At 45.4% G+C, this 13015-nt stretch overlaps 2 protein-coding genes across 2 annotated transcripts; one reads left to right on the top strand and one right to left on the bottom strand.

Moving 5' to 3' along the window:
- Positions 1-535: 535 nt before the first annotated feature.
- Positions 536-6371, top strand: LOC123093509 (protein elav-like). The gene is made up of 8 exons (XM_044515491.1): positions 536-1033; positions 1688-1774; positions 1856-2803; positions 3169-3270; positions 3428-3652; positions 5168-5269; positions 5563-6036; positions 6116-6371. The coding sequence occupies exons 1-8, from the start codon at positions 629-631 to the stop codon at positions 6179-6181; spliced, it is 2409 nt and encodes an 802-aa protein (XP_044371426.1). The 5' UTR covers positions 536-628; the 3' UTR covers positions 6182-6371.
- LOC123093510 (putative ripening-related protein 5) lies at positions 3840-4765 on the bottom strand. Its single transcript, XM_044515492.1, has one exon. It carries the CDS (start codon positions 4518-4520, stop codon positions 3951-3953), a length of 570 nt encoding a protein of 189 aa, XP_044371427.1. The 5' UTR covers positions 4521-4765; the 3' UTR covers positions 3840-3950.
- Positions 6372-13015: the final 6644 nt, after the last annotated feature.

Here is a 13015-nt window from a genome sequence, read left to right as displayed (position 1 = left end):
CAGTTGCCATGTGCACTACAAAACACATGGCAAGTAGCAGCTTGGGTGTGGGAGAGGAGATCGGCGTGTGGGCGAGATGACAAATGCCCACACACTAGCCCTTATGCGTGCGTGCAAAGTGGCGTGTGGGCGAACTGCATCTCGCCCACACACCAGCCCCTCCCGTGTGGTGAAACGGCTGTGTGGGCGACCAGATGAACGCCCACACACCAGGCCAATCCTACATGGCACTGGAAACATGCCAAGATTCGTGCACATACAAACGGACGCGGATCCACGCGTGTGGGGAGATGCAAACGCCCACACGTGTGTGCGTTAACATTTCCGTTTTGTTTTGAGAGAAATAAACAAAAATATGTATTGCAGGTGCTTTTTTTTTGAGAAATTGTATTGCAGCTGTTGGTACTGGACCCAATGATAACCGGGCTGGGCAATAGTTTCCCACCGGCCCGGCCCACGCCGCTTTTACGAAACGGCTACGTGTAGGGGGGCTTGGAAGTCAAATTTTCAAAAAACTGAACCGCCCATACGCACAGCAGAGCATCGTAGGGGGTGCCCTCAATCGACGCCGAATTCACCGGCGGTAGAAGCGAGCGCCACCGATCGAGCCAAGATCTGCTGCATTTGTATGCGCGATCACATAATTCTCGTTTCTTGGCAGCGGCAGCCTCTGGGGTCCGGGATTCGTACGTCCATGGCGGGATACTGTGGCCTCGCTCAGGGTTTCCTGGTTTCTCGGAGGCCTCCGCCGGCGCCGGACGTTGTGGAGATCAGCTCCGATGAGGAGGAGGATGACGGATCTCCCCCCGTGGCCAGGAAGCTGCGTTTTGACGATGCTGCTGATGACGGGGTCTGCGATCCCGTGGTGAAGAAGGGCGAGTCTGGTGGTGCCGACGGTGTTGGCGATGACTACGGCGACTGCGTGGTTCTGGACGGCGACCCTGATGGGGCCGTTGCCGTTGCGGATGAGGACACGACTGCGGGGAGCGATGGCAGCTCGGATGAGTTGCAGATAGTTGCAGAGAAAGGCCAGGTATTAATTTGTTTCTGACGTTTATTAGTATGATCCTTGGCGCTGCGATTATTTTGCGTGTGCCAAATTGGAGGCTACATTTAGAGATGAAATGTTCTATACTTAGGTTAAGTATATAGGCTGATGATCTGATTGCGCATTTACAAATGATATACTCCCTCCGATCCGAATTAATTAATTGCACATTTACAAACTTTGCATTTAATCAACGACACTTATTTTGAGACGGAGGGAGTAGTATTTTGTTTCCTCCATTTTGATCTGTAGAATTGCATTTTGATCCTGCGAATACAGTACGAACAGTGGTGTGCATATCTACCTGTGCTGATTTATTTTACATGTATTTGTGACTCGAGAATCGAGTTGCAGAGGTGATTGGGGAAGCATGTGGATTTCTTTTCAGAAAAGAGCAGACAGAAATTTAAGAGTCTACCATTTGTTCAGTCACTGCTGCAGAACACAACTTATGATTTAAAATAATGTGAATACACAGTCTATGATCGACTCTGAATACCTGCCATTCTTAGTTTACGTCAATTTAAACAAAGACTATATTATCTGCGATTTTAGGAACCTTTATGCAGAACCTGTGGTACTACTGTTTAACTGCACTACTAGCATTCCTTCATTATTGGCTCTGTTTTTGCTCTGCAGGTAGCATGCCGCGACTTCCCTCACTCGCGCCATTTATGTTCTACTATGCCCTTCCGCGCTACCTCTCACGAGAAGCACTGTACCATGGTGAGTTACAAGCCTTTTTCACCCCCTGATCCTATTGGCAATGCGGCACAATGCAAATTTATTGTTGTTTTTGAAATGCAGTGCTACTGTTTTGTATGCGACTCCCCGGCTCCATGCGCTTATTGGGGTAAAGGTCATTCGATTGATGATCATTGTCATGCTACGGATAAGGAAACAAAATGGAAAGCGATGAGGCTCGCATACAAGTGCAAAGGGCTTCCGGCATCTCATCCAGAAAAGGAAAACCTTGTGTACCCTACAATGGTGCACCCAACAGTGACGTCAGTTTTCAGCCGCCTTTCACATGCCAACCGGAGTCCTCTTCGGAATCTTGTGAACCGGAACCAAGGAAGTCATACTTCAGTTAGAGCCCGACTGATTGTAGAGCCAACTGCCCGTGCACCAAGCGCTGCGACAAGAGCTGGATGTGGTACAAGCAATGCTCACACTGCTCAGGTTACTCACCTAGTAGAGCCAACTATCAGTGCACCAAGGCCACACCCTACGGCAGGAGCTGCAAGTGATACAGGCAGTGCTCACACTACTCAAGTAACTCGCCCATTAGAACCAACAGTCAGTGCAGCAATGCCACACCCTGCGATAAGAGCTGTAAGAGTTACAAGCAATGCTCGCACTGCTCAAATCACTCAACCTGTACATCCAACTGTCAATGAACCAAGAGCAAACCTTGCGACAAGAGCTGCAAGACATACAAGCAATGGTTATACTTATCAAATTACTCACCCTGTAGAACAAAGTGTCAGTGCACCAAGAGAATACGCTGCAACTGCTGCAACGAGAGCTGCAAGACATGCTAGCAATGCTCACACCGCTGAAAATACGTACCCTTCCACTGCCTTCAGCTACCTGCCAGAGCCAGACAGGCATGAAGAGGACAGGGAGTACATGACAGAGGAGGAATACGCGCGAGACGGCACAAAGTTGTATGTTGGGAACCTACCTTACAACATTGGCAACAGGGCCCTCGCGTCGAGCTTCGAGCATGCCGGCGCCGTCCTGTCCTCGAAGGTGAGACTTGTCGCTCTTCATTGCCATATCTGCTCATCGAAATGTGAAATCCTTTACCAGCACCGAATGGGCTTATGCACAACTGAAGCTCAGGTTGGAGCTGCTAGAGTCAGTTGGCTACTTTGTACTAATTTCTTGCAAAATATTTCTAGGTTGAGTCCTACCACTCGGATTGATCACTGCTCATTAAATTGTTACGTGATCTGTTTTTATCAGTACTGCACTAGTGTCGTTTTGTTTCGTCGGTACTCCTTTTTCTTTAGGGAGAATTTCATTCATCAGCATTCGGCACAAGGATATGCATGTTTTCTTTTTGGCTCTCTGTTCTAAAACAACAGATATCTATGTACTGTCGGGATTTGCAGGTCGTTTACAACAGAGAAACAGGCCAGAGCCGTGGATTTGGGTTTGTCACCATGAGTACCGTTCAGGAGGCTGAGAGGGCTGTGAGGATCTACCATGGCTATGTGAGTATACTTTGCAGCTTGATGAGGCTTGTTTATTTGTATTTTCCGAAATTTAATTCGTTTCCTGCAGTTGTCATGGTCAATTCATATGAGATGTAGCTTGTGGTAAAGAATGTAGAATTCTCATGCTTTTCTGATTGGCCTCCAATGTGGACAGGAGGTGTACGGCAGACGTATGATCGTGCGCAAGGCTGTTCCTAGAGGTACCACCCCTCAACGACAAGGGTCGTACCAGCACGAAGTGGATGACGAGTATATGTCTGAGTGCGACGATGAGCTGCTCGATGAAGCTAAGGTGTATGTCGGGAACCTACACTACGACATTGACAGCCTGTATCTCGCCGAACTCTTCGAGTATGCCGGTATGGTTGAAGACTCCAAGGTGAGCTTTTTACTTATTAATCTGTTATGGGAGTAAAGTTGTTTCTTTACACTATTTGTTCTTCAGTTTGTGCGATTGTGGTTAGAAGATCACACACAAGAACATCTCATCGGTGCTAAACAATAGGCTTGCACTGTTTATTTTATACAATCACACAATCATATACATAATCTGACCTCCCCCTATAGGATCTGTGTAACTGACAACGAAAGTTATATACATGACACTGTGACCGACAAAGTGGTACGAGCACAGCCAGCAACCTGCGCTCACCTTCGTTTAGAAAAACCAAAGGTGCTCACTGGTCAGACCAGGTGATGCCCTCCATGCCGACGTTCTGGTCGAGCCCCAACGCGTTCCACACCGCCGGAGACGCGTCGACAATGTTGTTGGCACAGGGTGGCTCGTAGTTGTGGTCCTCGTCGCAGCCATACACGGAGTCGCACTCGTCCACCACCTTGGCGTACACGGAGTTTCCATTGGCACTGATCTTGATACGGTGCCCGCAACGGGCCATGTTCTTGAACCAGCCGGTGGAGAGCGCGACGACCATCTCCTCGTCGCTATGGTAGGAGTTGTCACACTCCGATGGGCCGCCGCCGTCCTTGCCCTTCTCGAAGCTGTTGAGCGTCAAGACGGCCTTGGTGGTCGCGGTGACCGGGGGCGAGCAGTGGTATTGCGGGTATCTCTTGCCATCCTCACAGCAGTCCGGGTCGTTGCTCTTCTCGCAGTTGCCCGACTTTCCTGGAAGATAGCCACTTGCACGGCAGACGCCGAGGCCCGGGCGGAGCGAGGACGCGAGGTGGGAGGTGGAGAGCGCCATCAGCAGGAAGATCGCCATGGTGGCTAGAGCTCTTGCGGTAGCCATCTTAGCTACTGAACACACTTGAACTGTAACCCTCTTTTTCTTATTTGCTGCTTACTGGTTTGTTTTTGCGTGGTTAGAGAGCTGCAGGCTCGACTTTATATAGTGATCTACTTCAGTTGACAGTTGTGAACACGGACTAGTTGCATGTTCTCCACGGCAAATCGTTGATAAGTTCAGACATGGAAGTCCGTAACGTACCAAATGGTTTGATAAATAGGACGGACATATTCTGCGCCTCAGCGTGATCCATCGGAAACGCGTGATTGAACGGATGATAAAGTACTAATGCAGAATAGGTTCAAGTAACAGAATGAATTGATAGCAACATTCTGCCACCCTTTTCCCGACGCTTCTGATCGTGACTATTGTGCACATCTTTTCTTTTTTCCTTCCATCTTTTTGCATACAAACTCCAGTTTAGCTACGTATGCACAACACATTAATTTAGAACTTGATATGTTGCGTATACTTGAACAATATTTCAAATTCATATTTTTTAATTTAAACATTTATATTCAAATGAAGTAATAATCCAAATAAAACATGATAAAAGTGCATGAATCAACCGCCGTGAATTGCCCACAAGTGCTGAACAAGATTATCTTAGAGTTGGTGATGAGGTCAGTTTCAACTTTGTGTTTGTGCAGGTCGTTTGCGACAGGAACACAAAGCAGAGTCGTGGATTTGGGTTTGTCACCATGAGTACTGTTGAGGAGGCTGAGAGGGCTGTGGTGATGTTCCATCGCTATGTAAGTGTACTCTATATCTTGATAGGTCTAGTTCCTATATACTACTCCCTCCGTTCGGAATTACTTGTCACAAAAATCGATGTATCTACAACTAAAATACATCTACATACATTCATTTCTTCGACGAGTAATTCCGAACGGAGGGAGTATGTTTTTCTTTTGTGGGGGAGTTCCCTTATATTTTCTGAATTTACTTAAGAGTTAGCAATTAATCTGCTTCTATACATGAAATTGAGCTCGTGCTAAAACACATGGAAACTGAATCTTTTCTGACTAACCTTTCATGTGGACAGGAAGTGTGCGGCAGGCGTCTGACCGTGCATAAGGCAGCTCATACTCATAGACCTAGAGGTGCAAGGGTGGAAACTCCACGTCGGTGTGTGAACAATGCAACTCCTAGATCAAGAGGCTTCCGAATGGACACCCCTTGCCCTCGACCTGTGAACAATGCAACTCCTAAATCAAGAGGCTTCCGTATGGACACCCCTCACCGTCATTCCGCAAGCAAGGCAGCAACACCAAGATCATCAAGGGTGGAAACTCCTCGGCGCCGATCTTGGCATCGGTTCGGAATCTACGTGGGCAATCTGCCGTGGCAGGTGGACGACTCTTGGTTGGAGGAGCTGTTCAGTGAGCACGGCGATGTCTTCGATGCAAGAATCGTGTACGAGCGCAGAGGAGGGGCCTGGCGTTCGCGGGGTTTTGGTTTTGTCACGATGGCGACAGAGGAGGAAACTTATGACGCTGTTTATGCCCTGAACAAACAGGTTAGTGTTCAAGCGTCAACTGCCAGTTTGGGTCGCCATTCAGTTCAGAGATCTGGTTTTCACTTTGAATCTTGTGCAGATTCTTGAGGGACGTACCCTGCTAGTGGAGGTTGCCAAGGAGCGGCAGCGGCGAGGCTTTTACTGAAGATATATGCTGGTTATACTATAGGAATGCAATGCGCAATCTTACAGGGAAATAAACAACATAATGTCTTTTTGGAAATTTCATGGATTTTGCAGAAATTTAGAGAGATGTTTCTGAAACTTCCGTGACTTTGGACCTAATCTTGATACAGAATGATCTTTTCTTTCATGAGTTTGGACCTAGTTTTTCATGAGGCTGGAATTTCTGGAAGTGAGAAGGAACCTTTTCCTCGTGTTTAGAATTTTGCAAGAGAAACAGAAACTTTTCCATGATGTTGAACTTACTGTTTATTGAAAATTCCTTTACAACGGCAGCCTTCCCACAAGAAATTTACAGGAATTTTAATCCCGCATGTTCAGTTTACTGTATATTTTTTCTCCATTTTTCCTGTGATGCTGGTTCTCTTATCTTTTCCATGATTTTCCCTCTTTCCGCCCTTCTTTTTTGATAAATTTGCCTATTTTGCTATTCCCTCTGTCCGAAAATCTAGTGCATATTTTTTTAATTTTTTTTACCGGGTAGTAGTATTTCTGTCCCTCGTAGTAGTATTTCTCGGTCAAACCCGGGTTTGAGCCCGTCTATGCATAGGTCCGTAAGGGTTTGTTCATGCATGGTACATGTTGCTATGCTTGCATTAGAGCAACTCCAACGCGCCAATCCATTTTTTTCGCGCGCGTTTGTTTGAATCAAAACAGACAAAAAAGTCGGCCCAACGCGCCGACCCAAACGGACGCTCGTCCGCTTTTTGTCTGCCTGGCGATCCATTTCCGATCCAAATTTAGGCCTCATTTGTATCGGCGTGTACACAAAATGGACGCGCGCGACGCCCGCCTATTCCTCCCCCGGCCCGCCAGTCGGCGGCACAACCACCCCCATTTTCCCCTCTTTCCCCAAAAAACTCCGTGTCGCTCGCCATGGACGACGTGCCGATCCTCGACACCGCCATCGGCCTCGCCTCCGGCCTCACCTCTGTTGCCACCGGCAAAGGCAAGCCTCACGCCACCCACAAGATGGCGGCCCCGCCCAAAAAGAAGTCGTTGACGCTCGAGCAGTGGGGCCGTGCAATCGGCCAAGAGGAAGGATCGAAGGCACACGAAGGACCGCAAGCCTGAAGTCGCGTCCGCCGCTGCCGCACAGCAAGAGGAAAACAATGTCAAAGTCGCCGCGGCAACGAGTCAAGCCCTGCTCTTCCTAGGGTTAAACCCAAGCTAGCATGGGTTCGTCAGTGCCGTTGTGGCCGCGGCTGGCAAGGGCTCATCGGCCTTTCCTCGTGTGGCACTTCCGGAGTCGCCGCACACGTCTGCCATGCCTCCGATTCCCGGCTTTCATCCCTATCCGCAAGCCTCCTGTTTTCTCCGGGGAATGGTCACCGTAGGTGAGCATGGTGGCGCCGTCCATGCTCACGTCCATGGTCATCGACCTCAACGCCACACCTGTGGCGGGTGGATTATCCTCCAGAGGCCGGAGGAAATGCCCGCTGGCATGACCATGGCCAAGATGGCGTGGTTGAACCCCCGTCCCTTTTTTGTGTGCTGGCAAGGGCGTTAGCATGAACTGTGTGGTGGTTTTTTGAAGGCTGGCATGTATGGCAGACATGGGACCGGCATGAACTCTGGGCGATGGCATGGCCGTTGGCATGATCTATGTCTGCGGACCTTTTTAAAAGTCTGTACGAACATGAATGAAATGGGTGTACGCGTTGGGTGCATGGCCGACACAAACGGAGGCGGACGACGAGCGGGCTACCGATTCAAACGGACAAAAATCGAACAAAAGGTGCGTGCGTTTAGACGGCATGTTGGAGTTGTTCTTAGTGATTTTACTTACTACGGACAATACGAAAAGAGCTACCGTGCATCGAAGCCTGCCATATATATATGCAGGGTTATTACTCAGGTTCCATGTGTCAATAGATCCGATTTGGATGGCTGATGAGATGGGTGCGTAGCAGCATTGGTTGGATGATCACCATCGTAGCAGCACGATTCTTCTCCTTGCACCGTACCACATCACTTCATGTCATACCATCGATCGATAGAGCCCTGGATATGAAATGGTACGCCTCCTTTGGATGCCGCCTTTCAAAAGCTACTAGTAGTTATCTACTTTATGTAAATATATGTTGATAATGGATGAACTTAGAATTTTTAAGCGATGTTAGCGTTGTTAAAAAACTAAGTCATGACTCAATCCTCGTGATTTATATATGCTTTCGCATGTACCTAATGTTTCATGGGTGGACATATTTGTGGACCTTTTTTAGGTTTACCTCGAACAAAGAAGGGGAGGGATAACATATTTGTTGTCATGGATAAATTTTCAAAGAAAGCACAACAGAAATATTTTCGAATTTAATGGACACAGAAAAATGTCGTCAAAAATAGTGAAAAGTACTTTATGTGTTGGTTTTAATGGGGTTTTCTTCTAGAACGGTTCCTTATTTTGGAGAGAGAAAAAAGTGGATGAAAAGGTGGTGGGCCCCCAAAGGGGTAGCCAATTTCGTTCATGGCTTGAGGGGCCCCATGGGGCTTCCTTCCACCATTTGGTGGAGAAGATCAAGCCCTCCTTATGTGGTATAGTGAAATGTCCAAGCCCCTTGGTATTTTCATGTTCATGGCCTCTATCTCTTGTTCACCCTATAAATAAAGGTGGGAGGGAGGGAAGGGGGGGGGGAGCTCTCCACATACATAAATTCTCTCATATACAGTGCCATGCATGATCTGACTTTCTTCTCTCTCTCCCACCAAATAGTTTCGTAGAGCCGAAAGGTTGTCTAGGTTCCGGCGGGAACTAGTTTTTGATGGCGAAGCCCTGACGGATAGCTAACACCATATGTGTGCAACCCAGTAGAGAGGTCATAGGTTCGATCTTTTGCCCGAAGAGCTATTCGAGGGTCCTCCCGAAGGGCTCATCATGCGCCACATGGCGTACCTGGTTGGTCACCTTTCTACCGCGCCAGGCTGGTCATAGTGGGAGTAACTTAGCTAGTAACTTAACACACCCCAAGATAATCTTGTCTATATGGCATGTAGTTAATGACGAAAGAGGTGTTTAGAATAACATAATACTCCCTCCGTTTCTTTTTAGTCTGCATATAAGATTTGGTCAAAGTCAACTCTGTTAACTTTGACTAAGTTTATAGAAAAATATATCGAGATTCACAATATGAAATCAATATTGTTATATGCATTATAAAATTAATTTTCATACCATATAGCTTTAGTGGTTTAGATGTTGATAATTTTTTCTATAAAGTTGGTCAAACATTACAAATTTTGACTTTGACCAAATCTTATATGCAGACTAAAAAGAAATAGAGGGAGTATGTTACCATCACATAGCACTTCCCAAGGCAAAATGAGTCTACAAGCTAATAACTACAACCACCTATGACACTACTTCTAACATAGACTAGTGTCATATGTATGACACTAGTGTATGTTAGGCCCTTCCCAGCGCTACATGTTGGACATGTGCTAAGCATGCCATATAAGCTAAAAAATGACATGGCACAACAATTAAAAAGAAGAGAGAACACTTTGATGACCCCAGGAAGAACCAATGCCAAGCGCGTGAACCTAGACAAACCACATAAATAAAAGAAGCTGGCCAATGCATGAGAGAGTTTAGATGCTAAATCATTAATAAAGTGAGCTTAGCAACAACAAGTTAAGCACCTATGCATTGAGGAATTGAGTTGCTAAGGTATTTAATGCACTTAGCACCTCATCTAAGCACCTTTGCATTGGAAGAGGTCTTACTCCTCACTATGACAAGCCTAAATGTGTTTATTGTGTGTGCGGGCATCTAGATCACACTTGTGTTTCAGAAACAAAGAAAAAGGGCAAATAACTACAACAACAATTATTGCTCACTGATGATACATATCGATACGAAGAGCACATGGTTGCTTGCCAAAAACGATAGTAGTAGTACTGGTTACAAGGATTCAAATGTGGACGCGAAAATATCAACGACGTACGGATCGTATCAACCCAGCATATAACAATGCATTGCTCAACGCCTTGTAGAACATGATTCTCTGTGACGCACTTCATGCTCAACCTAGTCGTATGCGCACATCGTCGTCCTTTCTACTTGTCCCTAGTCAACTAGATCGGGTTCGCGCCTTGACGCGAGGGTGCCGGTCACAATGTTTTGACAAAACGTGTAACAATTTGTCGGTAGGAACCCAGATATAGCATGTGCAGCCAATCAATTATGTTAGAAACAAAACATAATAAAACTGAAGATGAATATCAGATTATAAGACAGAATCAAGCTCGGTGCTTTCATTTGAATAGAGATAAAACACAAGATCATACATTACTTTTTACGACAGAGAGATATGAATCAATATCTAAAGTCTATACATGCCTTGTTCAGAGCAAAGTGAAAATAGCAACATGCCACCAGGTGCTACCTTCCATTACAAACAGTCTCCCACTTGCACTAGAGTCAATAATCTAGTTCACATCACTATGTGATTGTAATGAATCAACACCCATGGGGTTTGATCATATCTTGCTTGTGAGAGAGGTTATTAGTCAACGGATTTGAACCTTTCAGATCCGTGTGTGCTTTGCAAATCTCTATGTCATCTCCTAGATGCAGCTACCACGCTCTATTTGGAGCTATTCCAAATAACTGTTCTACTATACGAATCCGGTTTACTACTTAGAATAATCCGGATTAGTGTCAAAGTTTGCATCGGTGTAACCCTTTACGACGAACTCTTTTACCACCTCCATAATCGAGAAAATTCCTTAGTCCACTAGTTACTAAGGATAAGTTTGACCGCTGTCCTGTGATCCATTCCTGGATCACTCTTGTACCCCTTGACCGACTCATGGCAAAGCACACTTCAGGTGCGGTACACATCATAGCATACTATAGAGCCTATGTCTAAAGCATAAGGGACGACCTTCGTCCTTTCTCTCTCTTCTGCCGTGGTCATGTCTTGAGTCTTACTCAATATTCACACCTTATATCACAGCCAAGAACTCCTTCTTTCCTGATCTATTTTTGAACTCCTTCAAAATCTTGTCACAGTATGTATTCATTTAAAAGTATTATTAAGCGTTTTTGACCTATCCTTATAGATCTTGATGCTCAATGTTCAAGTAGCTTAATCCAGGGTTTTCCATTAAAAAAACACTTTTCAAATAACCCTATATGCTGTCCAGAAATTCTACATTATTTCCAATCAACAATATGTCAGCAACATATACTCATCAGAAATGCTATAGTGCTCCCACTCACTTCTTTGGAAATACAAATTTCTCATAAACTTTGTATAAACCCAAAATCTTTGATCATCTCATCAAAGCGTATATTCCAACTCCAAGATGCTTACTCCAGTCCTTAGAAGGATTGCTGGAGCTATGCACACTTGTTAGCATCTTTCAGGATTGACAAAACCTTCTGGTTGTATCACATACAACCTTTCCTCAAGAATATCGTCGAGAAAACAATGTTTTGACATCCTATCTGCAAGATTTCATAAATCATGCAGTAATTGCTAATATAATTCCAACAGACTCTTAGCATCTCTACGAGTGAGAAAGTCTCATCGTAGTCAACTCCTTGAACTTGTCGGAAAACATCTTAACGACAAGTCGAGCTTTCTTAATGGTGATACTTACCATCATTGTCCGTCTTCCTTTTAAAATCCACCTGTACCCAACAGCCTTACGACCATCAAGTAGTTCTTCCAAAGTCTATACTTTGTTTTCATACATGGATCCTCTCTCAGATTTTATGGCCTCGAGCCATTCGTTGGAATTCGGGCCCACCATCACTTCTCCATAGCTCGTAGGTTCATTGTTGTCTAGCAACATGACCTCCAAGACAGGATTACCGTACCACTCCGAAGCAGTACACGTCCTTGTCGACCTACGAGGTTTGGTAGTGACTTGATCCGAAGTTTCATGATCACTATCATCATCTTCCACTTCAATTGGTGTAGGTGCCACAGGAACAACTTCCTGTGCCCTGCTACACACTAGTTGAAGTGATGGTTCAACAACCTCATCAAGTCTCCACCATCCTCCCACTTAATTCTTTCAAGAGAAACCTTTCCTCGAGAAAGGACCCATTTCTAGAAACAATCATTTTTTGCTTCCGGATCTGAAATAGGAGGTATACCCAACTGTTTTGGGTGTCCTATGAAGATGTATTTATCCGCTTTGGGTTTGAGCTTATCAGGATGAAACTTTTTCACATAAGCGTCGCAGCCCCAAACTTTCAAGAAACGACAACTTAGGTTTCTCTAAACCATAGTTCATACGGTGTCATCTCAACGGAATTACATGGTGCCCTATTTGAAGTGAATGCAGTTGTCTCTAATGCCTAACCCATGAACGATAGTGGTAATTCGATAAGAGACATCATGGTATGCCCCATATTCAATAGGGTACATCTATGATGTTCGGACACACCATCACACTATGGTGTTCCAGGCGGTATTAGTTGTGAAACAATTTCCACAATGTCTTAATTTTGTACCAAACACGTAACTCCTATATTCATCTCTATGATCATATCATAGACATTTTATCCTCTTGTCACGACAATCTTCAACTTCACTCCGAAATTACTTGAACCTTTCAATAATTCAGACTTGTGTTTCATCAAGTAAATATCCTCAGCATCTACTCAAATCATCTGTGAAGTAAGAACACAACGATATCCACTGCGTGCCTCGACACTCATTGGACAGCACACATCAAAATGTATTACTTCCAATAAGTTGCTCTCTTGTTCCATTTTACTGAAAAACGAGGCTTTTCAGTCATCTTGCCCATGTGGTATGATCTGCATGTCTAAAGTGAT

Source organism: Triticum aestivum, chromosome 4B, assembly GCF_018294505.1.
Source record: "Triticum aestivum cultivar Chinese Spring chromosome 4B, IWGSC CS RefSeq v2.1, whole genome shotgun sequence".
NCBI classification, from domain to species: domain Eukaryota; kingdom Viridiplantae; phylum Streptophyta; class Magnoliopsida; order Poales; family Poaceae; genus Triticum; species Triticum aestivum.
Note: the sequence above shows the minus strand (reverse complement) of the source record. Positions and strands in the feature narration are given on the sequence as shown.